This window comes from Lagopus leucura, unplaced genomic scaffold (assembly GCF_019238085.1).
Source record: "Lagopus leucura isolate 7727_CA_CO unplaced genomic scaffold, USGS_WTPT01 Super-Scaffold_100022, whole genome shotgun sequence".
Taxonomy (NCBI): Eukaryota; Metazoa; Chordata; class Aves; order Galliformes; family Phasianidae; genus Lagopus; species Lagopus leucura.
The window spans coordinates 8,467,161-8,493,614 of NW_024962275.1; the positions used below are offsets into that span (position 1 = coordinate 8,467,161).

At 51.6% G+C, this 26,454-nt stretch overlaps 3 protein-coding genes across 8 annotated transcripts in view; 1 reads left to right on the plus strand and 2 right to left on the minus strand.

Annotated features, from left to right (window-relative positions):
- Positions 1 to 1,096: 1,096 nt before the first annotated feature.
- Positions 1,097 to 3,138, plus strand: TUBB4B (tubulin beta 4B class IVb). Its single transcript, XM_042879093.1, has 4 exons — positions 1,097 to 1,195; positions 1,301 to 1,409; positions 1,480 to 1,590; positions 1,934 to 3,138. The coding sequence occupies exons 1-4, from the start codon at positions 1,139 to 1,141 to the stop codon at positions 2,992 to 2,994; spliced, it is 1,338 nt and encodes a 445-aa protein (XP_042735027.1). The 5' UTR covers positions 1,097 to 1,138; the 3' UTR covers positions 2,995 to 3,138.
- FAM166A (family with sequence similarity 166 member A) lies at positions 2,958 to 10,751 on the minus strand. The gene is made up of 7 exons (XM_042879094.1): positions 10,696 to 10,751; positions 8,868 to 9,061; positions 6,859 to 7,124; positions 6,178 to 6,274; positions 5,891 to 5,985; positions 4,373 to 4,490; positions 2,958 to 3,217 (listed from the first exon to the last, which is right to left on the minus strand). Exons 1-7 carry the CDS (start codon positions 10,749 to 10,751, stop codon positions 3,129 to 3,131), a joined length of 915 nt encoding a protein of 304 aa, XP_042735028.1. The 3' UTR covers positions 2,958 to 3,128.
- A 316-nt stretch (positions 10,752 to 11,067) lies between these two features.
- LOC122184161 (discoidin domain-containing receptor 2-like) overlaps positions 11,068 to 26,454 on the minus strand; it is a 51,291-nt gene continuing 35,904 nt past the window's right edge. For all 6 annotated transcript variants that reach the window (XM_042878885.1, XM_042878882.1, XM_042878883.1 and 3 more), the window contains 10 exons: positions 25,309 to 25,555; positions 24,242 to 24,334; positions 23,590 to 23,747; positions 23,140 to 23,335; positions 21,708 to 21,952; positions 19,081 to 19,202; positions 18,522 to 18,719; positions 15,736 to 15,970; positions 14,251 to 14,400; positions 11,068 to 13,045 (listed from right to left, as the gene is read on the minus strand). In XM_042878885.1, the coding sequence (XP_042734819.1) occupies positions 12,905 to 13,045; positions 14,251 to 14,400; positions 15,736 to 15,970; positions 18,522 to 18,719; positions 19,081 to 19,202; positions 21,708 to 21,952; positions 23,140 to 23,335; positions 23,590 to 23,747; positions 24,242 to 24,334; positions 25,309 to 25,555 (1,785 nt within the window). In that variant the 3' untranslated portion in view covers positions 11,068 to 12,904. The remainder of the gene's footprint in view (positions 13,046 to 14,250; positions 14,401 to 15,735; positions 15,971 to 18,521; positions 18,720 to 19,080; positions 19,203 to 21,707; positions 21,953 to 23,139; positions 23,336 to 23,589; positions 23,748 to 24,241; positions 24,335 to 25,308; positions 25,556 to 26,454) is intronic.

The following is a 26,454-nucleotide window of genomic DNA, read 5'->3' on the forward strand; positions in this document are numbered from 1 at the left end:
GGCAAAGTTAAGCCAGGAGGAACTGATGCAGCTGGGGACGCCGGGCTGCCTAATGACAGGGCTGGAGCAGCAGGAGCTCAGGATGAAGGCTTGCCCTGCACAGCTCTGCCCCAACCACCATTCCAGCTCCAACCCAGGGAAAGCCACCGATCTGCTCCCTGCATCCATTTTAACATTGTAACGCTGGATAAAGAACCTAAGAGGACACCGCTGCGTATTGACCCTGCCTTGGCACCGACCCGGGCCTGCATGCCGCAGCCAGCACACACCTCAAGGCAACGGCCACCGCGGGCTGGGCGGTGAGGCAGGCAGCAACAAACGCGCTCAGCGCTGCGCCCGCGCCCCAACCGACGCCCGGCGTGAGGCGCCGTTGCCATGATAACGGCCGCGCGGCCCCGCCGCCTCAGGCGGCTGCGCGCCAGAAAGTGCTAGAAAGGCGCTGCGGTCCGCGCATGCGCAGAGCAGCTCCCTGCCCCCACAGCGCTGCTGCGGCAGCCCGGGGCCGGAGCAGGCGGCAGGTTTATGTGGAGGCGCTCCTTTATATGGGCCGGGAGGAGAGGTACGGGGTGCTCAGGACGCCGCAGGGAGCGGCCCAGCGAAGTTTCCACAGTACCTCTCCCCACCCGTCTGCGAGGCGGAGCTGCCGCCCACACTGCGCAAAGTGCGCACACGGCTTCGGGAATATGCGGCCGCACCGGCCACCGCCCCGAGCGTGCTGCGGAGTCATTGCGACGGTTACTAGGACACTTCGTTTTCGTCCAATCAAATGACGTTAGCTCATCCCTGAGGCCCGCAGCCAATCACGCCCGACATCAATCATTCAATTCAGCCAATGAGGAACGCCCTGAACAAGTAGGGCGGGCGCGTGTGAGTCAGGGTTGCCTGACAGTAAAATCAACAGACAAACAGGCGGAGCCAACAGAAACCCATATTTGAGTGGCAGTGCCTGGACCAATCAGAACTCCATATTTTTAGAGCCTCGTTATGAGTACCCAATGCGCTGCCGCGGATGGCCGTCTGGGCGGGGAGAAGAGGCTGCGCGCGCATTCCGCTGCTATATAAGATCTGGCGGCCCCCAGACGCCGTCAGTTGGGGGGAAGAGTGGCATTGGCTGGGCGGTCGCTGCAGTGAAGCCATCATGAGGGAGATAGTGCACCTGCAGGCCGGGCAGTGCGGCAACCAGATCGGGGCCAAGGTGCGGGCGGCGGGGCGGGGCAGGGGGCAGCGCGGGGGCAGGGGAGCGGCCGGCCGGCCGGCGGGGGGCCGAACACGCCGGCGCTGACGGGGTTTTCTCCGGCAGTTTTGGGAGGTGATCAGCGACGAACATGGCATTGACCCGACGGGCACGTACCACGGAGACAGCGACCTGCAGCTGGAGCGCATCAACGTGTACTACAACGAGGCCACAGGTACGGTCCCCGCGGCCCCCGCCCGGCCGCCGCCCCGCCCCGCGCTCACCGCCTCTCCCTGTCTTTGCAGGCGGTAAATACGTGCCCCGCGCCGTGCTGGTGGACTTGGAGCCCGGCACCATGGACTCGGTGCGTTCGGGGCCCTTCGGTCAAATATTCAGGCCGGATAACTTCGTGTTCGGTGAGTGAGCGGGGGAGGGAGCCGAGCCGTGAGAGGGGTGGGCAGGGCCGGGCCGCAGTGCGGGCTTCCCCGCCCCGGGAGGGGTTAATCCTGGTGTGGGGCCGAACGGCAGAGAAACCGGCCGTGCTGCTGCCGGTACCGACGGCGGGAGGAGGAAAAGGGTCGGAGTGCGGCCGGGTGAGAGAGATTTGTGCCGAGTCATTGCGGGAGGTGCTGCTGTGCCACCGCAGCTTGGTGAGATGGAAGCTTTTGTGGGGGTTCTGCAAAGCCTTGATGCTCTTAAGCTTTGCTTGCGAGCAGGAAGCAGTGACCGTAACGTAATACGAAAATGGCTCTCTTCCAGGTCAGAGCGGAGCAGGAAACAACTGGGCAAAGGGCCACTATACTGAAGGTGCTGAATTAGTTGATTCCGTATTAGATGTTGTAAGAAAGGAGGCAGAAAGCTGTGATTGCCTGCAGGGCTTTCAGCTCACTCACTCTCTGGGGGGTGGCACTGGCTCTGGCATGGGCACTCTCCTCATCAGCAAAATTCGTGAAGAGTACCCAGACCGAATTATGAACACGTTCAGCGTCGTGCCCTCCCCCAAAGTATCAGACACTGTAGTAGAGCCCTACAATGCCACGCTGTCGGTGCACCAGCTCGTGGAGAACACAGATGAAACCTACTGCATTGATAATGAAGCTCTCTATGACATATGCTTCAGAACACTGAAGTTAACTACGCCAACATACGGTGATCTGAACCATTTAGTGTCAGCCACCATGAGCGGTGTCACCACCTGCCTGCGTTTCCCAGGCCAGCTTAATGCCGACCTGCGGAAGCTGGCAGTGAATATGGTTCCCTTCCCCCGCCTGCACTTTTTCATGCCTGGCTTTGCCCCCCTCACAAGCCGTGGCAGCCAGCAGTACCGTGCTCTGACCGTCCCAGAGCTCACGCAGCAAATGTTTGATGCCAAAAACATGATGGCTGCGTGTGACCCACGGCATGGCCGCTACCTGACCGTAGCTGCTGTTTTCAGAGGCCGTATGTCCATGAAAGAGGTAGATGAGCAAATGCTGAACGTCCAGAACAAAAATAGCAGTTACTTTGTTGAATGGATTCCTAATAATGTTAAAACAGCAGTCTGTGACATTCCACCTCGTGGCCTGAAAATGTCTGCCACGTTCATTGGTAACAGCACAGCCATCCAGGAGCTGTTCAAACGCATTTCAGAGCAGTTCACGGCCATGTTCCGCCGAAAGGCTTTCCTGCACTGGTACACGGGGGAGGGCATGGACGAGATGGAATTCACAGAGGCTGAGAGCAACATGAACGACCTGGTGTCTGAGTATCAGCAGTACCAGGACGCTACTGCTGAGGAGGAGGGGGAGTTTGAGGAGGAGGCTGAGGAGGAGGCAGAGTAAGAGCTATGCTGATGCCACCTGTAAATTTTGTTTAAAGCTGTATGAACTGTCATTCAGAACTTCTCTCAGTGTTGTGTTTCCTCTCTTGTCTTCAAGTCACTTCCAATGCTGTACAGGCACCATTAAAGCATTTTTCACAGTGCACAGGCTCGTCTCCTTTGTTCCATCTCGTAAGCCTTGCGGGTGCTGTTTCCAAAAGTAAGAGCGTAGGTGTGGCGGAGGTCTGGAAAAGAGAAGCCCAAGACACGGCCTGAGGAGCAGCCCTCAGCATGGCGGCCACACTTCCCCTCCCTGTGTGGTGGTGGGCACCAGTTGTTCATGTTGTGGGATACAGCAATGGAAGGGAAAACCCTTAATGTGCAGGATGAAATTCAGCTCTAAGCCGCATCTAAATTTAGGTACCTGCACATGGGACTCCTATTACAGGTGCTGGGTCAGGCTTCAGCCTCGGAGAGCTGAGCAGCTCAGAAAAGAATAGAAACGCAGGCTGCTGTAAGCTGCAGCTCAGTGTCTGCCAGGGCAGTGGGATGGTGCCAGCAATTTGCCTTTCAGATGCAGGTGGGTGGTTCTGGAGGGAGGAACGCTGCCCTCGCCCAGGCTGCAGCCGTGCAGCAGTGCAGAGCGGGGGCATTACAGCTCGTGGCAGCTGTGCTGCAGGGGAATTGCACCAAAGAGCTCCAGCAATGCAGCCAAAGAGCATTGTGGATTTCTTTTATTCTGTCGCAGGATAGCTGGACAGAAAATAGGCTGCTCTCTCAGTTGCCTGAGAAAAGAAATGGTTGTAACTGGTCTGGGGGTTTTCTGTCTTAAGGTTTCTCCTTCCAGAGTGAAAATAAGAACTGAAATTGCCCTGAGCAGTGAAATGCGTCTGTGCAGAGAAGCAGGTGGCCAATTTCAAACCTACCCAGAAGCCCAATTCTGTAGGTGAAAAGAGTGACAAGATTTTTAAAGCGTGAGGTAACGCTTCGAGCAGTTGATTTTTGTCCCTGCTTTTAGGGTGCAGGGTTCTGCTCTGTCTTTCTCCTCTTCATTATGCTGAAGCTCATACGCATCCCCCAGCCAGACCTCGTGGCTGTTAGTTTGGTCACCATTCCCCCAGGGAGCTGTGCTGAGTGCTGGGGGCTTTTGGCAGAGGGTGAAGCACACAGGTAAGCAGAACCATAGAACCCATAGAGTTGGAATGGGCCTTTAAAGGTCACCGAGCCCAACCCCCTGCACTGAGCACACTGGAATGCATTGCCTTCCCCCCCCACCGCTTCAGGAACTGCCTCTGCTCTGACACTGCAGCTACCAGCAGCACTACGTAATGCAGCACTACGTAACGACGGTCATTAATCAGTGTTGGTGACTTTCATTTTTGCTCAGCTGATGAACTTACGTGGGACAAAGCCTGTGTAGGCTGGTATCAGTCCAGCACTGGTGTAGATGTTGCTGCCAGGCCAGTATGTCTGGGGAAATCTCTTGCCAAAGCTGTGAATTGGGTTCCTCTCCAGAAGCTGGAAAAGAATAAACAGCACCCTTTGTTGTAAAACACGCTGCTACAGAGCTGTGCGCTTTGAATCCTTATTAAAGGCAGCACTCAAAGTAACAAAAAGCAGTTCTCTCACCACAGTTCCATTTTCTCCTAAGTTACACTGCAGCTTCCCCTCCCCTCCCTGAAGTTATGGGCTCTGGCAGAGGCCCCACAGACCTCACACTGCAGCTCTGCAGTTGGCATTGGCCCCAAAGCCCGGATGCCTTCTGCTCAGGATGGTGATGTGCTGAGACCCATCAGCTCCTGCTGCACCTCATGCTGTGACTCTGCACATCTGTTTGCCGTCACCCCTGTAACAGCTTCCGCTTTTCCTTGGTGGTGATTAACACCTAATTCCCAGCCTGGGAGGAAGAGGAAGGCTTAGGATGTGTGAGCGGAAGGGAGAGTGTAAATCAGCCTCTGGCACCTGCTGTGAGGTCACACAGAGCAGGGACTGCGCAGCAGCACCCCCAAAAGTCTGCGCTGCCCTGGCAGGGGGAAGGGCCCCACGGAGCCCCACGCAGTGCTGGCCCTCCTGCTGCCCTCCCAGAGCAGCACTGAAGCGAGAGGATTGCACTGTTCTGCCTGATGCAGCCAGCAAGAAATGATCCGCGGCGCATCTCAGCACGTAACCTGGGGCAACAGAGATTTAGGGCAGCAGATTAGAGGCTCCAAGGCTGAAGCCATCTTAGACAGAAATTTGGTGTGATTGCTTTTTTTTTCCTCATCCTTTCAGCTCCTCATTTGCTGCAAATAACCTCAGCAAGCCTGAGCGCTGCTGGTCCTCGTAATGGGGAGCAGCATCCAGCCCCCAAGCAGGGGCTTCCTCGTGAGTGAGGGGCAGGGCAGGCTGGCAAGCAGCACAGTGTGTTGTGGCCACATCCAATCCGGTAGCACGGAGGAATCTGTTAACCACAGTGGGAGGGAGCTCGTTTCTCAGGTAGGAGGATTATACAGCGTGGTACAGAGGAGTGCTACAGTGAGAGGATGAAATGGGAGCTTTACAGTATGGGTGTTTCTCCTCTTTTGGGGAAGGGTGTAGAAATCAGGTGTCCAACTTTTAGAGACAAGCAATGCTAGTAAAGGAAAAAGCCTCCATCACCACCCTGGTGTGAAGGACGTATTGCATAAGGGCGTCCTGCACCCACAGCTACGTTTTTCACAGCCTCCCGTGAACCTTAATCCTTTTATGAACTCATTTATCCTCCCTTAGTGTCCCAAGGAAACAAGTTACAGAATTTAATTGCTCGCCCTTTTTTCCAGCACATTACCCAGTGGTGTTTTTTTGCTTGCACTGATACCCCCAGTCCTGCTGCAAACAAAACTGCTGCTGGGCGTGCAGGTGAGAGGACATGGCTGCAACCAGCCTTGTGTGCACCCTACCTGCTGTCTGTCAAATTCAGCCATGGCTTCCTTCACACCCTGCAGGTAATTTGTGCCCAGGGCCCACGTGAATCGTGGTATGAATCCAGTGTACCCTGTGAATGGAGATGGAACACACGCTGTGCAAGGCTCAGCCAGGCTGGGAGCAGAAGCTGCTGCAATAAGTACAAGATCTTGGCAGAGCATAGGAAGGAAAAACTTAATTCAAATCCATCCATTTGAATTGGATGTCAGAGGTGAGATTTATTCCAAACGCCCTTTTGCTTTATACCATCTTCCCCCTCTACCTGGGATGACCTTCTGCTGGATCACTCTGGGCACATCCAGCCTGGGGAGCCGCCAATCCACGGCTGCTGGCAGCGTCACACCTTCAGCTCTCACGGGCTCAAAATAAAAGCAGAAATGTAAGACACGGCTGGTAAAACCTGCTCCCCTCCACCTCCATCACCGCCAAAACCTGTTCATCCCAACCGCCATTGCCACGTTGTCCTTCTGCTGTTCCATAGAGCTGCTCCAGAATTTCTAAGGCCAAATGAGCAGGTGAGACCTGCAGGGCTGCACACGGGAGCAGGGATGGCCCTTCTGAGCAGCTTTGGTTCCACACGTCACATCTCTAATCTCTGATCTCGGCCTTTCAGGGATTAGCACAGCCCTGGCTGCCAGCCCGGCATGAGTGCCAGCTCCAGCAGAAATGAGAGCAAAGCACCGTCCCAGAGAGTTGAAGCCGAATCCCAGTGCTTTTAAGAGGGATCACTGGGAAACCCAGGTGAACTGGGTGCCCATCACAACGTCCTCCTGGTGGTGAGCCGTGTTTGCTACTCCTGAAAACATCCGGGCAACTTTGGTGCTCGACGTTTAGGGAACGGCTCTGCCCTGAGCTGCTGGAGCCCTGGGACACTGCCCTGAGCCATTGGGGCGGTCCTGAGCCCCCATCCTCATCCCCTCACACCTCCCCCCTGAGGTCTCACCTGCCCGGTTCCTGCAGCTCCGCACAGCCTGCCCTGCCCACAGGCTGCAGGGATTGGGGGCAGCCACCACTCCTGGCCCTGCGGTGGCCCCGAGGGATCCCAGGCCACACTCGGTGGGCACCCACTCAGCCCGGAGCCGCCATGGCCATGCTGGGCCTCCACGTGCGTCAGCTCCTCCTCTGCCGGCCCTGGTGCGGGTGGCTTCGGCCCAAAATCTGCTTCTGGGAAGTTGGTGAGAGCTCTGGCTCTGTCGTAAGGGAAGTACCCTGCAGGGAAGCAGCACGATGGGATGGGATGTGGCACAGCCAGCCTTGTGCCCGCAGCCCCTCCTGCTGCTCAGGACAGGAGCGCAGACCCAGAGCGCTCAGCTCAGTGCTCATGGAGAACAACTGCTGTTCCTCGGGAGAAAACTTACTGTGTCCAATTTATTGCTTTGTTTTTAAACAGACCAAATCCTTCCCACTTTTGTTCTCCAGGTCTTTCCTTTCAGCCCACAGCCACCACTGCCTTTTCTATGGCATCTACACTGCCACCAGCACCGGCCGCAGGATTTGCCCCTTTCTCCTGCACAGGTATGGGGCTATTGGCCAGCATTTAGGCTTGTAATCTGCCCTTAATTATAAGATAAATGACATATGTTGTATGTAATGCTGTAGGGTACATACACTCTGTGCAACAGCACTATCAGCTGCAGTCCAGGCTAATGGCACCCTCAATTAAATTGATTTTCCAACCCAGCATGCCAGTTTTAAAGCAAGATTATCTTAATGTTTCCTACATTTCTATTGAAAGTATTGCATCCCTGCTTTTCTTCTTCAGCTGGCAAACCAGTTATTGCATTGACAGGAAAAGGAGTCACAGAATGGCTTGGGTTGGAAAGATCATCCAGTTCCAACCCTCTACCATGGGCAGGGTTGCCAAAAATGAAATCCCTCTGTACACAAGGATCCTCTAAGCAGCTCCTGACCAGCCTGTGCCATATCCATATCCATATCCATATCCATATCCATATCCACATCCCCTCAACAACGCCTGCATGGACACCCTGAGCCTCAGCACAACCACATCCCCAACAACTGTGCCCAACAGCATTCCAGGAAAAACTCAACATGGGACTCAGAGGGTGGGACCCAACAATGTCCTTTGTTCCCACCAACAAGGCTTTACTGAAGATCCCAATCCTTTGGGTGCTGAGCTTGCTGAAGGCCACATTTGCAGCACAGCCGGGGGCTCTCTGGCCACAGCTGTGCAGAACATTGTGCCTAAGGAAGGCAGGCAGTGTTGAACAAAGCTTGCAATGGAGGTTTGAGGAATGGAGGCACACGGTGCTTCTCACGGCTGTGTTCCCAGCACATCACCAGTGAGCAGGAGACTGAGCTCCCAGCTACAGACAGTGGTGGGGTTGGGAGGGATGAGAACAATGGCAAAAAGTAATGACAGACATCAACCAGGTCGACTGGTTTGTTGGGTCCCTTCAAACCACTCAGCCCAAGGAAATGCAAATGGGAACATCCAGGAACAAAGCCAGGGAACAACAAACAACGCTGCCTGGTGGAGTCCTGGCCCTGCAGAACACGGCTGGGAGGAGCAGGAAGGGCAGAAGTTTGCAGGAAGCTACAAAAGACACAAAGTTCCAGCAGCTAAAGGGTCCCTCAGTGCCACATCTCCCCATCCTTGAACACCTCCAGGGACGGTGACTCCAGCACTGCCTGAGCAGACTGTGCCGATGCGTTATCGCTCTTCTCAACCTGAACCTCCCCTGCAGTGACTTGAGGCCGTTTATCTCCATCCCAGCAAAGACAACCTGAGGTCTAAACTTCTCCGCCCCCCACCAGATGCCAACACACACGCACTTGTTGGCTGAGGCTTTGCCCCGAGCTCTGCAGGTATCTGAGCTCGCAGGCAATGTGGAGCTGTACCAACAACATCCCCCAGGAGCCACTGCGGGTGGCACAGACCTCACTGGTGACCAAACCCATACAGCTTCGGGCACTTTGGGCTCTGCTCACCTGGGTGCTCGGGGAGGAAGGGCTGCAGGCCGTGCTGCATCCCACTGAAATCCTCAATGAACCTTGGCTTGCACAGTGGCGCCAGCACGGAGCGAGGGCTCCTCCGGATGTGTGGGTCTGTCAGCAGGCGGTACGTGGTTTTGCCATAGGTCTCTCCAAACTGGTAGTTGTACTGAGGGAGGAAGCCCTCATAGCTGGAAAGGGAACAGAGACACAGAGCGTGCGGGTGCCCACGTGGAGCTGCGCACGGGGCAGAGCGTTGCTGTGCCAGGGGATCTCCCAGTGTCCCTGAAACCCAAGTACAGGAGAAACACCAGTGATAGCACCCCATCAATGATCCCTGCATATCCAGGGCTTGGAAAGAACCTCAAAGATAAAGGCGGATGATGCACGAGGATCATAAGGCCGTGAGTGAGCACTTCCCTCCCAGCTGCTTTCAACAGCTGCCAGCAGAGCCATTCGTTACACTTGGCACATCTGCAGTGCCTGCAGGACCTTTGCTGGAGCTGGAGGAGCTCGGTGGCTTCTTCCCATTGGTTTTCAATACTTCTTGCAACACCAGGAAGCTGTGCAGGATGATAAATCTGAGCAGATGACGTAGCCCAAATAATTACAGGCCGGGCAGAGGACCTCTGGTCGTGAACAAAGTAATGGCGAGGCTGAGAAAGCGTTCTGTTTATGAGCAAGTAAAAGCAGGGCGATCAGAGGAGCTCAGGTCTGGGCTTACAGAGAACACAGATCTGCCACAAAGTGAATCACACTGATATGAGCTGCGGTGCTCTGGGGAGGGATCAGCACTGCAGGCTGAGCTTCTTTGTTGGTGTTCTCATTAATAAACCAGAGAAATCCCCCAGTTCTGCAGGTCACATCGCAGCCATTGATCTAAAAACCCACCCCTGAGCAGCCGCCTCCATCCCTGGGTCACAGGGCAGGGAGCAGCCCTGGCCCCACTCCAGCACTGCAGGACGGGACAGGATGGGACAGGCAGCGCCAGTGCCCAGCATGGGAGCACTTCTCCACGCACCGAGCCCTTCCCCAAATTCCTAATGCTGCATTTGATTTCCCAGTGCCTTCAAGCACCTTTGGGTCATTGCCACCACTGCAGCAGCAGGCCCTGCAACCTCCATGCCATCAGTACTGCTGTCCTCGGAGGTTGCTGCCCTGACCCCAATGGCCTCACATCTGCAGAGCTCTGCTCCTCTTTGTCCTCCAGGGCTGGGAGCACAGAGCCCAACCACGTCACCACCAGCCCCACACACCTCTGCCCACTGCAAAGCCTACATACATACATACAAGCTCATTTCTGCCTTCTCAACCAGGAACTCACTGATGGCAGCATCTTCTCACCAACCCCAGCCCTGTTCCATCCAAAAGCCATCAGAGAGCAGTGCAGAAAGCCTTTCAGGAAGCCCAGCTGCATACCAATGAGATCCCCACCACCCTCAGCCACCAACACTGATCCATTAGCTCACTGACCCTGCATTGTGTTCACACAAATATTTACTCAAAGGAGATCTTCAGATATCCTCGATGCAAAAATTATTTCAGTTTTGAACCCAAAGCCCGGAGAGCAGCACCAGCAACTTTTCTCTGCTTGTTTTAAATTGATGAAAGCACAGTTGTGAAGCTCCCCTCGATGCCCTACAGCATAATTACAGCCTGCTGCACGGAGCTGCTTGTCCCCCCAGAGCCATGTCCCTTCGTTACGTGGCACATTTAAGAGTGCCTTTAAAAAACAAAACACCCAGGATTCACAGCTACTGTTTTGTCCCATCCTGAGCTATTTGCTGGAAATGAACCGACTTTGTGGGTAAACTCCAGCACTTACCCAGGGATGTGGTGCGGATGGGGAGGGAAAAGCACACTCTGCCTGGGGGCTGCCATGGCACAGCAGAGCTCCGGGGTGGGATGAGGGCATTCCCAGCAGTTACCTGGGAAACCTCTGTGATGCTGCAGGCACTGCGGGTCGTTGGGTCCTCCTGGTTTAATGAGGACACCCCGCACTGAAGCGCAGCACCGAGCAGGATGCAGGATGCTGGATGCTCCAGGTCCCCATGGAGCCCCGTCCCATCTGCGACCTCGGGACGCAGCAGCTGCACAGCACTGCTCTGCTCCTTCCAACCCAGGGTGCAGACACAGCTCCTGATCGCTCAGACCCACAGCGACTGCCCTAAGTTAAAAAATAAAAGTAGAACTTCTCTTTTGTCAAGGTTATCGTTAGGATTTATTGATACGAGAGAAACTCCGTATGTCAGTGCGTCAGCGGAGGAACTGATGTTACAGAGGGACACGGCCCAGGTGATGTTACAGCATTCCAGAACCTCAGAACTCAGAAACACACACAGCACACACAGCTACGGTTGTACATTTTCTGGGGTGGGATGGAAACACTCCAGGAGAAGCACGGGGTGCCCTGCCAGCACAGCACTGTGCACGCAGCCATGCCGGGTGCAGGTTTCCCTGTCAGTCCAACAGCCACAGCCATTCTCTTAGAAGCACTCTGGCATTCCCTCTGCAGCAGTGCCCTTGCAGGGCTGGCAGTGCAGCACACGTTGCATCTGGCCAAGGTGGGAGTTATCCTCAATCTTTATTGGAAACGCACTGGACTGGATGCTGCTTTTCAGAAGTGCTGAACTCGCACCTTCTCCCAGTTTATGAAATGTTCCGTTTGGTCCTTAAGATCCGGCTAAACAACTACAGAGGGAACGGCAGAGTGTCCCCAAACCTGACAAACCCACAACAGATTTAGTGTAGAAACAAGTGAAATCCTGCAACCCTTCAGAGCCCTACGAAATCCCCCAGAGAACCAAGCACTGGAGAAACAGCTGAAAACCAACCCCGGTTTGATGAGAAGCTGCCACGCGCTGCGCAGGGAGCAGCCAAAGCAAAGGGAAATCCTGAGCACAGCTGGGGGTCTGTGCCCCACAGATGACAGCCAGCTCCATCCCATGGGCCGCAGGGCTCCAGCCTGCTGTCAGCACCAACAAACGGCTGTGAGGAAGGGCCAGAAACCTCTCAGCAGGTGTGTGCACATGTAGAGCAGGGCCGGAGCTGCTCTGCCCCCTTTCCTCCCCCGTGAGCTGTGACATCGAGGGTTCTGCTCTCAGCCATTGGCTTTCACCAAATCTAAGTTCCCTCTGCACGTGTAACAGCGTCGACTTAGAGATCTCATATTAATGGGTACTTATACAGGATTAATTGCACATCAGTCCATTGTGGCTACAAGTTCATTAGGCTAATGAATCTACATAGTGACAGTAGTACAGTATCAGCTACTTTTCAATACAAACTCCCTACCCTAGCCTTAATTTGCAGGTCAGAAGATCACAGTGACCTTCCTACGACCTTTAACATTCATTTTTTTAATTTTTTTTTTTTTTCCTAGAAAAAAAAAATCCAGTGTGGGGAAAAAAAACGCACATATGTAACCAAAGCAGTGCTTAACAACCACAGGAAAAAAGAACGTGCTCTTGGGCTCCTCTATCAGCATCCTCTGCAGACCCCGATAGCGCCGCTCCCGAAGGGTTGCTAATCCAGCTCTGTCAGCCCTCAGGTCCCTAAACGTTTCCTAGCTCTGTCAGCCATAGTTTCTCACTACATATATTGTCTGCAGCAAGAGCCTACAGAAACACTTGCTAATGTGCACAAGACTTCCATTTGACTGAATGGAACAGTTTGAGAAGACTGAAGTCTTTACTTCTAGAATCTGTCCTGGCCTCCCGGCAGCTTCCATTCCAACCAGGAGAGCCACAGCCCAGCAAAGTGGGATGCATTCATTTTTCCCAAAGGTGTACGGGCGTCGACTAAAACCCCTCTCACAGTATTCCCAGGAAATGATTCAGAAGAGGAGATGATTTTTCAACCACACGAGATCCTCTGGTCCTGCACCTGTCAGCCCATGGCCAATAGAACCAGCAGCTGCCATGGACGTCTCCATTTCAGTACGGAACAGTCAAGGGAGCAGAGCAGGGTGCCCTGGCTGCCCCCCAGGGACACGCAGTCACTCTGTTCCCATCAGTCTGTCTCTTTTGCTGGAGTCAAATGTTTGATTCCATTTGTTCTAGCAGGAAGTGGTGAATCATGTCGAAAGTGGGACGATCTTTTATGTCCCTGCTCCAGCATTTCAGCATCAGGTCAAACACAGGGTTAGGACATAGAGGAGTTTGGGACAGATAGATCTGAAACGAAAAACAAAATGCAGAGCAAGTTGAGTGCTGGGTCCTTGACAGGATGGAACCTTGACCAAGTTAAGACCACAGGACAGCTTCAGCCCAGACAAGACAGCAGTCATGCAATACTGGAGATCCATCCAAGGTGAATACAGCAGTGAAGTGTGGATGGAACTGTGACACCAGCTGGCACAGCCCTGCAGAGCACTGCCAGCTCGTGCCATGAGCTGCTCACAGAGCTGCCCGCTGCCCAGGGAAGCACAAATGCTCCAGGAGGATCAGATGGGCGCAAACACAAACCAAAACCAATGCACCACAATGAAATCCAAATACTTCCACTCACCGTAGACAACCCATGAGGCTTTCTAAGCATCGTGACAGCTTGTTAGCAGAGAAGAAAAAACACCTTTTAGAGCTTATCTAAAGTACAGGTTGGCAGACTTACTTACAATCTTTCCTCCATTTCAATACAGTGACCTTTTAGACTCTTCACCTAAGCCATTAATATCTGGGAGACAACAAATAAAACCTTGCATTATTTTACTTCCCTTTAATCCCTCAACTTTCAGTACTCAATGTGAGTTTTGGGAGAACAAGCAACTGTACATCAACTCTGTTGGAGCACAGCCACCCTTGGAGGTGCTCATATGCTCTATTTACCACCCTCACTGATCTATCTATTGAAGGACACAAGGGCAGCAGCAGTGGGCTGAACAGTCCTGCCTGGAACCAGACGATAATGACATAGAGAAGCCCTTCAGCAGTTAGAGCTCAGCATGGATGGAGATATGGAGGTGTATTCTAACCCCTGCACACTAACAGTTCCTCCCTCCCCACCTCTGTAATTGTCTCTTTGTCTTTCAGAGAAAACACAAATGGAAGAAAGATCTGACAAAGTCTGAGAGCAAAAAAGTTGTGCAGGAGAGCTCAGAAAAGCTAAGGAGGTCAGGGCATCAAAGGCAGCCTGGAACACAGGTGATTTATGACATGGAAGAAGCTGGACAGGCCAGGAGGTTCTTCCAGTGGGACACCAGGAGGGGAAAGGCAGTCCCATGAGCTGCACAAAGGGCAGGAGAGGCTGGACCCGCTTGATAAGACGAGCAATAGAAGCAAGAACTTCTGCAGATGATGTGAGAGCAGCAGGAAGGCCCTGGGATCCACTTGGCTGTGACAGGGACAAGAGAAGAAAGGAAAAGTCGCATTTGCTTTCTTACCTGCCTGCCCTGGCTCCTGAAGAACTCCCCTGTGTTCTCAATGACTTGCTCATCTGAGAGGAGGCTGTAAGGCTGCTCTTTGCACAGTATGAACATCTCCCACAGGGTGACCCCGAACGCCCAGACATCACTGGCTGTGGTGAATTTGCCCTGTGAACAGAAAGTCAGTCCTGTTTGCACACAGCACTCATCTGGCAAAAAACCATTTCCATCTGCTCTCTCTCATCACAGGGATCCACACCTGGGAAAGCACTCTCCACAGACAGCAGGGCAGCCAACGTGCTCTAAGCAATGCACAAAGGGGCTGAAGCACAACACTGCTGCTTTGCAGGGCAACAACAGCACATCTCTGTGGACTCACAGGACAGCTTTAGGGAGGTGAGTCTCTCACTGGGGCAAACCTCTTGAAACAGGGAGCGAGTCTCAGAGAAAGGGGTCTGCCATTTCTCCTGGTGACATCTGCATTTGCCTCCAGCTGTAGCAAAACGCTGTGTGCTGGGGCAGGGAGGTGATAGCTGCCACCCATTGCCACCCAAAACACAGCACTGCAGCACAGAAAAGCCTCTGAACAGGAGGCAAAGCCCTAGGGGTGAAGGCAGAGCTGACTCTTAGGCCAGGATAATTCTGATCTTTGCACAAGTAAGTTGGTGACAGTCTGCTCCCTGTCCCTGCTTTCTGTCTTTAAAAACAAAAAGTGCCCAAACTGGATTTGTTTGGAACAATATGTTTCTGAAGAAGCAAAAAGAAGCCAAAGACTACTCACAAAAATCACAGACAACAATTGGGGCTGGAGGGCAGCTTTGTCAGCAAGCAGCCAAGATTGCCCAGGCTTAGCCAGCAACCCCAGCAGCCTGCAAACGTTTGGAAGGTACTCACACAAGGAAGGAGGGAAGTGTCTTACAGTTTAGATGAAGCTGCAGCCAGAAGGAGAAGGTAAACTTAAAAAAGCTTGGGGCCATCAGCCTTTATGGCAGCCATAACTACAATTCTCCTATGTACTCAGAGGGGGTGCTGTAAGAAAGTGTAACTGCATGATTAGGGTTAAGCTAGTGTGAACTAGCTTGAGAAAGAGATTGGGCTGATTACTGAGGAACTTCCCCCAGAATGGATGTGCTCGGGCTGTTACACAGTCTCCTGAAGGCAGCCAGCAGGACAAAATCAACACAAAATCAATGCCCAGCCTCAAGCAGCAGAGGCTCATCAGGTTTCATTCCTGCCCCTCTGGGCTTCAGAGCTGAGGAAGCAGCACAGAACAGCAACTTGCTTGTGATTGCAGCAGGAATCCTGAATGCCAGGCACAGAGCAGCACAGATTATCTGGAGCCTAAGTGCTGTATTTGCAAGGACAACCCTCCTTCCCAGCCCAACGTAACCTCACAGACATCTCACCAGGCCATCTGCAGCCACCTGTAAAGACTGTCCTAAGTCCACTCGCTAACTGAGGGCACACAGAGAACCAGATGGGATGCTTTCAGGCAGTGCCTACCAGGAGGATGCTTTCCCAGGCCATCCAGCGGATGGGCAGCACCGCCCTGCCCTGGATGCGGTAATAATCCCCGCTGTACAGATTCCTGCTCATGCCAAAGTCTGCGATCTTGATGGTGTAGTTGTTGCCCACCAGGCAATTGCGAGTTGCCAGATCTCTGTGCACGAAGTTCAGAGATGCTAAATACTTCATTCCAGAGGCAATCTGGGTGGCCATGTAGAGCAGGTTAGAGTAGCTGCAATAGAAGATGACAGAACACAGGCAATCAATGCAGTTCCTTGCACTCGGTCCTTGCCTGACATTCCCTACTGCTTGGCCTTGCACTGGATGTACTATGGGGACCTGTCATTTTTTTGCAATACCATTGAAACTGAACTGTCCCAATTCCAGGGCACTGACAGCCCAACCTGCCAGGCTAGGCCAAGCTCCTGAGCTGTCCCTGAAATTCATGGCTGTAAGAATTTGACATCCCTTAGACATTTAATACCAAGCATTAATATCAAGAGTTTCAAAGGGCTTATGCAGCAAAGCAATAATTCTCAGAGTGCCAGCGAAAATTAAGCTGCACAGACTCAGAATTTCATGTCTTAAGAAGTGCTCAGCTCACTATTTCAAACCACTGCTATCACATATTAACAGAAGCACGTGAAACATTGAAGACAGCTTACGTTTAATATTACCAACATGTCAACCAAAGCATTTTGTTATAATTTCAATTTGCCCATCACCGAAATGAAGGCAGCATGAACAAAGTCGTGTGATGCACAGAATCTGGACCATCTGACTCTCAGAACTCTTCACACCCCAGCAGTTGTGATGCTCAGCTGCTTCTCACTGTGCTCAAGCACTTCAAGTAAACAAGGTTTGTCAAAACAAACCTAAAAACTGTTCACAATCGTTATTTTTCTGCTGAAGCTCAGGAAAAAAAGCCTTACCTCTCGTTGTGCCCTGGTGGCAGTGAGGAAAGCATTACCACAGAATCACCTGAGTTTGAAGGAACCTTAAAGGTCCCCTGTTGTCACGTTATCTGAATGATAACAGCACGACTCATGACAACATATCTGACCTACCTGCCAATAGCTGAACCATCACTGCAGAGCTGGGAGGCAGCCCTTCTGCCCTGAGGGGCCGCCACCCCTTCCCTGCCACTACAGTCATCACCACAGCTCAGCCAGGTGACAGCTGACCCCGTCCCACTGCCAGCTCAATGCTTCTGACCTGGGTGGACCCACTGTGCTCCCAGAGAAGGAACTCAGCCACCCTGCATACCTCACTCACGGGCTGCTGGCTTCCTGCTTCGGGGCAGGCAGAGACTCCCAGCCTTCTCCCCTCCCCTCATTGGGTGCCTCATGCTTGGGGCTGCTTCTCTTTCAGTTCAAGGCACCCAATGCCCCAACCCACCTGCATTCTGGCAGGTCTTATCAGCAGCTATCCACTGTCTCCCTGCCTCCCTATGCAGCAAGCTCTGCAGTGCATGGTGCATGCAGTGCTGCATACAGAGAGAGATGGGAGACTTCTCACTCATCTTCATGATTTGTTAAACAGCCATACAGCATGAAGATGTATCTCAAACACAAAACAAGCTGCAGGGACAGCTGGAACTTGCTGTGTCAATCAGACACCCACAGGAACTGGCAGAGACACAAGACGCACTCTTTGGCAGTGGGATTCATTTCACTATCAGTAACCAGCTCCTATGGAGACAGACATCTGAGCTGGTCACACAGGCGTCCCTCAGCATGAAACTGTCGGGCTGAAAGGGACAAAAGGAGTGGGTGAAGGATCAGCTGGAAAAGGAAGAAAACCTGATGGGTAGGGCCAAGTAATGGAAAGCAGGGAAGAACACTGAATGCTGGTGCTCAAGTCAGGTGAGAGGTGAGCAGAAGAAGAAAGAAAGACTGTTTGAGACTACAGCCTGAAAAAAAAAAGCCTCAGCTGTAAAGGCAAAAGCTGTTTCAAAAGTGAGGAATGGACAGGAGACTGAAGAGAGCTGGAATGTGTCTGCAAGGCCATCCTACAGCAGTTCTGATTGTCACAACTCCTCACAATGTCTGCTAACATCCCACAGCAGGAGCACTGACCACTGCCAGCTGTGGCAGCAACCAAGCTGTTGTCTTCTAGATCCTGTAAGACACAACCACCTCCCCTTCGGGCTGCCCACAGAGCTTGCTCTGCCTTGCCCTTTAACTGTAAATAAACCCATCCCTCTGTGGGTGAAAATGCCCAAGGCAGAGCAATGCAGGGAGCTCTGGTCAGAGGGCTCCTTTTCCAAGCACAGTGCACCTCTTGGCCCTGAGGGAAGGATTTTGCAGTAGCAGAGGTGTCTTCATGCCAATCCTTCCACAGAGGAGGGAGGTAAGAGTCGCTACAGACAAAACCATCTTCTCTGCCAGAGCACTGTTTTTCTGCTTTGCCTGATGAAATCTTTCCTTAATGAAGCTCCACACTCAGCTCTCTGTAGGTAATATTGTTCAGGCATCCAGAGAATGTACAAAACATCCTGAAAGCCTGAGAGCAATTCCTGACTTTATCCCAAAACTCCATCTGCAATGCAAGTGGCCTGCTGCTGAATGAATGCTTGATGCAACCTCACTAATGCAAAACCAGAAGAGCCCACACTCAGGGACACTTCATGGGAACAGAGATCTCTGCAGGCCTCAAGAACAGCATCCTCTGCAAAGTGAAATCAGTGCCCACAGTTCGTGCTGGGGCCAGGCTGGAAGGTACAGAAGGAGCTGGTAGCTCTGTGTTGCAGACTGAGCCTAAGTACAGGCAGCTCCTCTTACCTGACACAGGGAATGTTGTTTGAAATTGCAAATTTGCTGTAGATTTCCCTCTGCGACAGGAACTGATTGAGGTCCCCATTTTCCATGTATTCTGTAATCATGCACAGCGGGTCGTCGTGCACACACACCCCCAGAAGCCGGATGATATTTGGGTTCTTCAGCCGAGACATTATCTTGATCTCTTTCAGGAAATCATTTCTTGTGAAACAGAAAACAGAGATTTGAATCCTAAGCTATTCCTCTGCCTAAGGAAAACACAAGCAGCAGGTAAGGAAATCCCTGACCAGAGATATTTACACATCTGCACACAGTGAGTTTGAAAGCTGGTTCTGGCCTCGCGTGCAGCATCCACCCCTTCCCCAGAAAAGGGAATTAATACAGTATTTCAGTTTGACGTTGTTTCTTCCCACCCTCAGCTCTTTGACTGCATCCTTACACAGACACAAAGCACACACCAAGGCCTCTCTCACAGAGGTCATCAGGGTTAACCCACGTGAAGCTGTTGCTTGGGGAGTATTTGCTTTCCTTCTCAGGTGGTTGGCACTGTGGATGTGCTTACCTGGCTGTTTTGTTGACGTCTGATCTCAGCATCTTCACTGCTACGAGAACTGGCTGGTGAGTGAATTCTGTGGAAGGGACCCCCAGGAACTCCAGCAGGCCATCAGCTTCACAAAGATGCACCTGCAGGGCAGAAAGCAGGGGCAACTATGAGAGTGCAAGCAGAAAACAAGAGGAAAACAATCTTACACTGAGGTCATTGGTTTGGTCACCACTGGCAGAACGACCAAGTGAATGATCTGATAGAAGTGATGTGGTTCTGATGACAAACAGCCCATGGGTTGGCCAGAGATTCTGGACTACACCACAAAGCCCATAAGCATAGACATGGACTGCAGACTAATGGGCTCCCAGTTTACTCCACAGACGTAGACCACTGGTGCAGTGCATAACTAAGTGGGGGTCAACCCGCCTAGCAAGCACTAGAGATGCTCAGGAAGGCCCTATGCCTGGGGTTGTCTGCTTTGTGCTGCACCTGTACACAAACACTGCAGGCTGTAGCACACTGGGTATGTACAGCTTATGCACAGCACGTACAGAACTGTCCTGCAGCCTGACCTCTGAACTGAGGAGCATCCAGAAATCACAGACAGCTCTCCAGAGTCCTTCAATTCCAGAAAAAAAAGGGAGAAATGCACATGTGTCATGGTTTGAACATCACCTATTAGTGCAACCAGAGGTGAATGCTCTGAGGAAAGCACTGAATTCAGGGTCTGTTCAGATAAATAAATGAAGAGCCACATGAAAACACTGCCAGGATTGTATAAAAAAAGATGGAGGAAAGGGTGCAACAAAACACCTGCTTGAGGATTTATCAGAATGCACATTCAAGAGGAGAAGTGGACAAACATTGCTGTTTGTGAGTGTGCAGGATAGGCAAAAGGACTGCAGGAAGGGAGCAGACTGGATTTGCTTGCAGCAGTAAGGAAACATAATGGGAGATTAGTTTTATATGAAGAATGCAGCAAGAACTTATGCAAGAAGCAAGTGAATAGCAAATGGAAACAGCACAGAAAATGGACAGGCCTACAAATCAGAAACAGAAGTGCAAAGAAGCTGCTGCAGTTACATGGAGAGTGAAATCTCATGGTCAAAGAACAGTTGTGAGATTCATTCTCGTCAAATTCTGAAAGTCTAGCAACATGAAGCAGAGACCAGACGTAAAAGCCAGCAGTAAGAAAAAGAGCCGTGGTACCAAGGGCCTGCATTGAAGGTGCAGGTAAGTGTGTCACTGTTTCCAGAAAGCTGATGGGTAACAACAGAAATAAATGGCTTGGGAATTGCAGAAGCTCTGGGTGGAGTGAAAAATGCATGGATGAGCCATGCTGCCAGAAGCAAAACTGCACACTAAGGCAGAGCAGCAGAGCAGAGCTTACAATGGTGAGCAGTTTGGTAAGATTAGGTTGGTGAGATGGAGAGAAAGAAGAACTGTGATGCAGCACATCTGCAGAACTGAGGGGAAGAGCCTGTGATGTCAGGAAAGAAACAGGCCATGAATCAAACTCCAAGGAAAAGGGGATGGAGAACCTGGCTGCTGCTGATCAACAACAGAAAGGAGAAGGAGAAAGCTTTAACAGTTATTTAAAGGAAAGGAATCAGTAGGAAGGAGAAACCTGAAGCAAAATAGCGAGGAAAATCCTCACATTTTTGGAATGCAAGCCAGGACAGGGCAGGATCCATGCCACAGCAGTGGCTGACTGCCAGGTGAAGGAGATTGAGGATGCCAGCACCTTTCCAATAGGGAGATCCAGACAGAAGTGAGAGGGACAAGGGAAAAGGGCTGTGCTTTGCCAAAATGTAGCAAACAGAATTTCTGAGTGAGGAAAAGCTGGGGAGGATAGAGACACAGGTGAAGAGCAGGACAGAGTGAGGGGAACACGTGGCTTAGTATGGAACCAAAGCAGGGAGAGAAGAAAAAGCCAGAAACAGAGAGAGCTCAAAAGGAGCCCAAGGAACAAAGACAGTGCTTGGCAGATGCCAGATGTGTGCATCATGCTGCCTGGGGCTTCCGAGACAAACCGGGACTTGAGCAAGAAGCGACGCCAGAAAATATGTGAGGGCACCACAAAGCCTGGACAATGTCTGCCTCGGCCAGGGCCAGCATGCAGAGCCCCATCAGAACCAACACCTGCTCACGTGAAAACTGTTTTCACCCAGAGTGAATCTGGCTCAGCTGGAGTCAGTGACATACAGTCACATGCCTACAGGTGAGGGACAGCACATGTTTGAGATCTCTGTGGAAGGGCATGAAGCAGCCTGAACTCACACTGCCAGGCCTTTCCTGCAGGTCATAAACAGGGACACAGACAGCAGGCAAAGTTTGCCTGCTATGAAAGATTCCTGTGTGGCACTGGGCTGCAGCCTTGCAGGGACAGAATAGGGCTCTCCACAATAACAGCACCCCGGTCTAAAGGAAACTGTCCCTTTCCATGACAGGGGTTTGGAATTAGATGATCTTTAAGGTCCTTTTCAGCCCAAACCAACAGCAAAAGCATGTATTAAGTAATACACTATCTTGCAGGTATCCCAGTCCCCAAGGACAAAGTCATGCCAGAGTGCAGCTGAGAGGATTCGTTGTGCCAGACATCTCCTTTCTGCTAGAGAAAGCATGGAAGAGAATGGCTGTACCTCTCCAAACTGTCCTTCTCCCAGCTTCTCCTTCAGTCGTAGCTGCTGCCGTGGGAATTCACCAACAGAAATGTCCTTCTTGGTAAGGGAATCCACTGTGAGGGCTGGGACTGCATACATGTTGTTTCCTGTCACGCCTTGGAGATGAACGATGTCTGTTTCAGCATAGTGAGGAACATTGTTCTGAAAGCCTTGGTGAGGGGTGGACTTGGTCAGGTCAGGCTCAGCGTAGTCCCCACTGCACACTGGGGAGAAAGCAAAGACAGGTTGAGTCAGACTCTCGCTCCCTTAAAACCAGCATGGCTGGCTTCCACTCCTGAATCCTGCAAACCTCTGGGAATCCAGCTTAGCTGCGTGCATGCTAACCTCACAGCAATGTGCCAACCTAGATGGAAGGCTGCTTCGTTTCAACTAGGGCTTAAACCAGAACAAACTGCACTTCTGCAAGTTCCACAACAAACAGTCGTGAGTTACATGTGAACTTGTGTTCATCAGCTCCCTGCTCTACCCAGCTGGGAGAGCAAAAATTCTTGCCCAGACATGGAAGCACAAGCCCAAAGTGGTTACCTGTTTCTGATTCATCCTAAGTTTGATCTTTTTACTTGACAGGGAACGTTGCCTGCAACATGAGACTTGCTCTATATTCCTCTCTGAAGACTGGGGCCTCCATTTTCTCTGCAGTCTGATATCACACCACCTTATCTCTTCCAGCTCATTCACATAAATACCACGCAATAACTCTTCATAAACAACTCCCCGTACGGTCAGTTATTACACAGAACATGTGTCCTGCTTCATCCTGACTCAGTCCAAATCAATCTCCTCATGTAGCATAATGCTGGACCTCAGCAAGTTGTTGCTTGAGGAACGCAGCACTGCCCTTCCATCCCCTGAACAGCAGCACAGAGCTGAGTACAAAAGCCTCTGGGAAATGCTCCCTTCTGTGCACATCCAAAAGCTCCCCAGGGGCTGGAAGCCAGCACACCACTGACAACCCTCTGCTGCATTTGCCTCTGCTTTTTCTAATGGAGTCTCCAAGAGCCCATGCTGCAGGAAGACGTGCTGAAGGCCTTCTCCTCCTCCTCCCCCAGGCAGTTTGGACAGCGTGGGAGGCGCTGCAGGCAGTGACTCCATTGCCAAGGGGCTGATGAGACACGATGACTTGCTGCTGTGATTGCCAAAATCAGCTCCTAAAAAGATGACCTGGCTAATACATAAACAATCTTTAGAGAGAACAATAAAAGGCCACCACCCTTCAGTGGGGGCTGGTGCTCCATCTGCCAATGTTACATACTAAAAAGCTTCTGAGCTTCAAAATGCTGCCTTTCCAGTGCTGCACTGTATTAAAGACGACTACTCAGACATTTTAAAAACGTGAGGGAAATAATTAAAGAACAACTGCTTAACTTCTGGAGTCTGACGATTCCCTTACCTGAATCCTCTGCACTTTGGGATAGCTCTGGAAGCTTGTGGAGCAGCGTAGTCGGCTGGTGATATTCCAAATCCAGTGGAAAAGCACGTTCATAGGTGGGATTTGACTGGTGGATCTGGGTCTGGTTGTTGGCAATGGTGTAGCTGTAGAAGGAGAGGCGAACTGTGGCATCCTCCTCCAGGATTCGGCGTGGGGCCTTCAGAAAAGAGAGAAAGAAAAAGCTGCTGAGGTGGCGCTCAGTTTGAGTCGTGTACTGACTGCAACTGCCACTACAGATGTCTCCAGTGACATCTTGGACAGGGCCCCACACTGCCCTGCTGAGGGACCAAGGTTTTAGCTGCTAGAGGGAGCAGAGGCAACCCTGTGCTTTCCACAGAATTCAGAGCTCTTTAAGGGTTAATTCTTAGATCTGAACACGTGCCTGCAAAATCGACCCACTGTATATATTACCTTTTCCAGCCTTTTTTGAACGTATTGCTTCCAAAGAATAATGATTATAATCAACAGGAGTAGAAGAATAATAGCCACAAGGCAGCCCACAAGGATGGAGGTATTGGAGTCATCTGCCTTCTCTCCTATCCAGGTGCTCGTTACAGAAGATGTGGTTTCTGCAAACAGAGAGGAATTAACAACCTGCCATCAGTAAAGCACAGGCTGTCACACACGCTGGCTAACTTCCATGAGATGGTGCCCCTTCCTACAGATTGGTATAGAAAAGACCTTAGATCACAGCTTCTTGAGTATTAACATCAGCTGTGTTCCCATTTTGCCCTGGTTAGCCACAGTATGAAGGCTCACAGCTAAGAACTGTGCACAGAACTTCTGCAACCAAGCAGTGCTCTTAGCATCAGAACAAACTCCTTCGATGGGTCCATGTACTTTCAGAGTTTCACCAGTGGCACACGTGCACTCAGCCTACTTGAGGCAGCATAGGGCAGCTGAGGGCAGGAGGCACAGCTTGGAGGACTGTAAGCTGCAGCCCTGTGTATGAGGGCAACAATCAGGTCATACCCAGACCTACAGAGAGGGAGAGACCACAACAGCTAGGATGTCACCCCCAACCCTCGAGCCCTTGACACAACGGAGTGACAGAAGCCCTTACCCCAGGTCCCCTCAGTAACGTTGTAGGCTGTTTCCAGGGCATCTGTAGTGCTTGTGGCTGCCGTAACCAAAATAGGATTTACACTCTCCATGTCTGTGGGAGAGGAATGAAAACGTCAGTCCAACAAAATCTCTTTGCTCCTGCCAGCAGTCAGCGTAATCCCAAGCATGACCTCTGCCTTCCAGAGTGAGCCTGGGCTGAGACTCACACAGCAGATCCCGAGCTGAACTTCCCAGCCTGCCCAGCAGGAGCGTGCAGAGCCTGCCCAGCCTTTACTTCCTAACCACAGCAAACTGCCACTGCATGCAATATCCTTCCCTGAGCCTGGGCAGAAAGCTGGTACTGTAGCAAAGGCTTTTTTGCACCCATCATCTTTCTTCTTCTCCTTTTAGCATGATTAGCAGAATTATTGTACCAGGCTGCACCGAGAGCCTGCTAAGTCCCATGTGCAACAGGGAAGGCAGCCAGCAGGGGCTGCTATCAGCAAGATAAGGAACAAGCTGCAATTGGAGCAGTGCTTCCCTACGATTGTCCCCTCACAAGAAAACATCAGGGCAGAAAGCTGGAGTCACAACCTTTGTACATCAGTGATGGCTGCTTTCTTCAAGGCTCTGCCCACTCCCTGCCAGACCCTTTCAAACCACCTCATGGTACTGACTTCTGCTGCACAGTTACAACAAAAGTTTCAGGCTGCTGCGTTGTTTTTGCTTATTTTTAATATATAAACCTGCAATCTGTTAACTTCCATGCTAGCTACAGATGTAGTTCAATTATGCTTAGTGCAGGTAAAAATTGACCCCTCGAACAGCACACAACTACCTTAAAAAGAAATGCCCCACACTTTAATTTTTGCCCTGGTTGTGCATTTGCATACCTGCATCATTGACAGCTTGAAAAGCATCCTCTGTAGACCTGACTTTCCTATACATGCACTGCCCTCCCAACTCTCTGCTACCTCCTCCCCACTGCGCAGCCCCGCAGTGCCTTATGCTCACATGCTGCACCTGCACACCATCCCTTCTGCTCTCCACCCTTCCCAAGATGTACTTGACTGCAGGAACACTCACCTGACTGAAAGGAGATCTCACTGATCATCATCCAGGTGTCAGCGAAGTAGAAGCGGCACAGCACGGCTTTGCCCACGTGCTGATTGAGGGGGACGGTCACAAACCTGGCGCTGGGATTTTTGTCATCCAAGACCGTTGCCACACCAACGGGTTCAGGCTCCCAGTCTGCAATCAGACGTGGTTTGAACAGGCACTCCACCTTCTGGAAGATCTTCACCCCCTTGGAAAACATGTTGTTGCAGTGCACCTGGCAAGGAGAACACAGCAGGAAAGAGGAACAGTTATTGAAATGAAAAATTTAAGCCTCGTGGATTTCTGTTCATGAAGGTTTTCTGTTTCTAACATCTGTCTGTATGAATACTCTTAACCCAAAATAAATGATACAGTAACAGCCAATTTTACCAGTCTTCAAAAGGCCCATATAAAAAAAAATAAACCCAAGAAGCCTTGCACAATTTAAAGCTTCGTACACCAACTCTCCTTGGTCACAGACCCTGCAAGGGAAAAGCAAACTGTACCTGGGCCCTAACCTCTTTTAGAAACCCTCCAGCTTCCACATTTAAGTGATGCCTTCCACAAAGCAACCAAGCAATGTGTGTGACCTCAGGAAGAAATTCTCCCACCGTACAGCAGCAGTTCTGCTGTGGCTGTTTTCCTCACACTGCCACGTAAGCCCACATGCATTGTGCTCCTGGTAGCTCAGCGCTGCCTGCTGCAATGGCACCATTGGTTTAGGCAGCGATGCTGACTTTAAACTGGCATCACTATGCTGCCAAGTTAACATCTCACTAAAGCAAAGACCTCCTGAAGATCAGGACCAAGGCATTTTGGCACTGTACCCAGTGACTGGGAACCACAGGAATAAGGTGAACCTTGAATAGTTCAGTGCCTCTCACCATACACCTCTGTTTTCATAGCCACAGTGGTCCAGCCCTCCCTTAGCAACTCTAGAAATCATTTCCTAACAACTCCAGAGCATCAGCAACTGTGACAGCAGCCCTTTCCAAACTACATGCAGCTCTGAACCCTATTAATTGTATGACCTCTGAGACCTTGCAGTGAATAGCAGTGAAGCAGTAATGAGGACAGCAGGCCTGGTGAGAAGGAAGAAGACAAAAGAAGGGTAGTTGAGCATAATTAAGAACA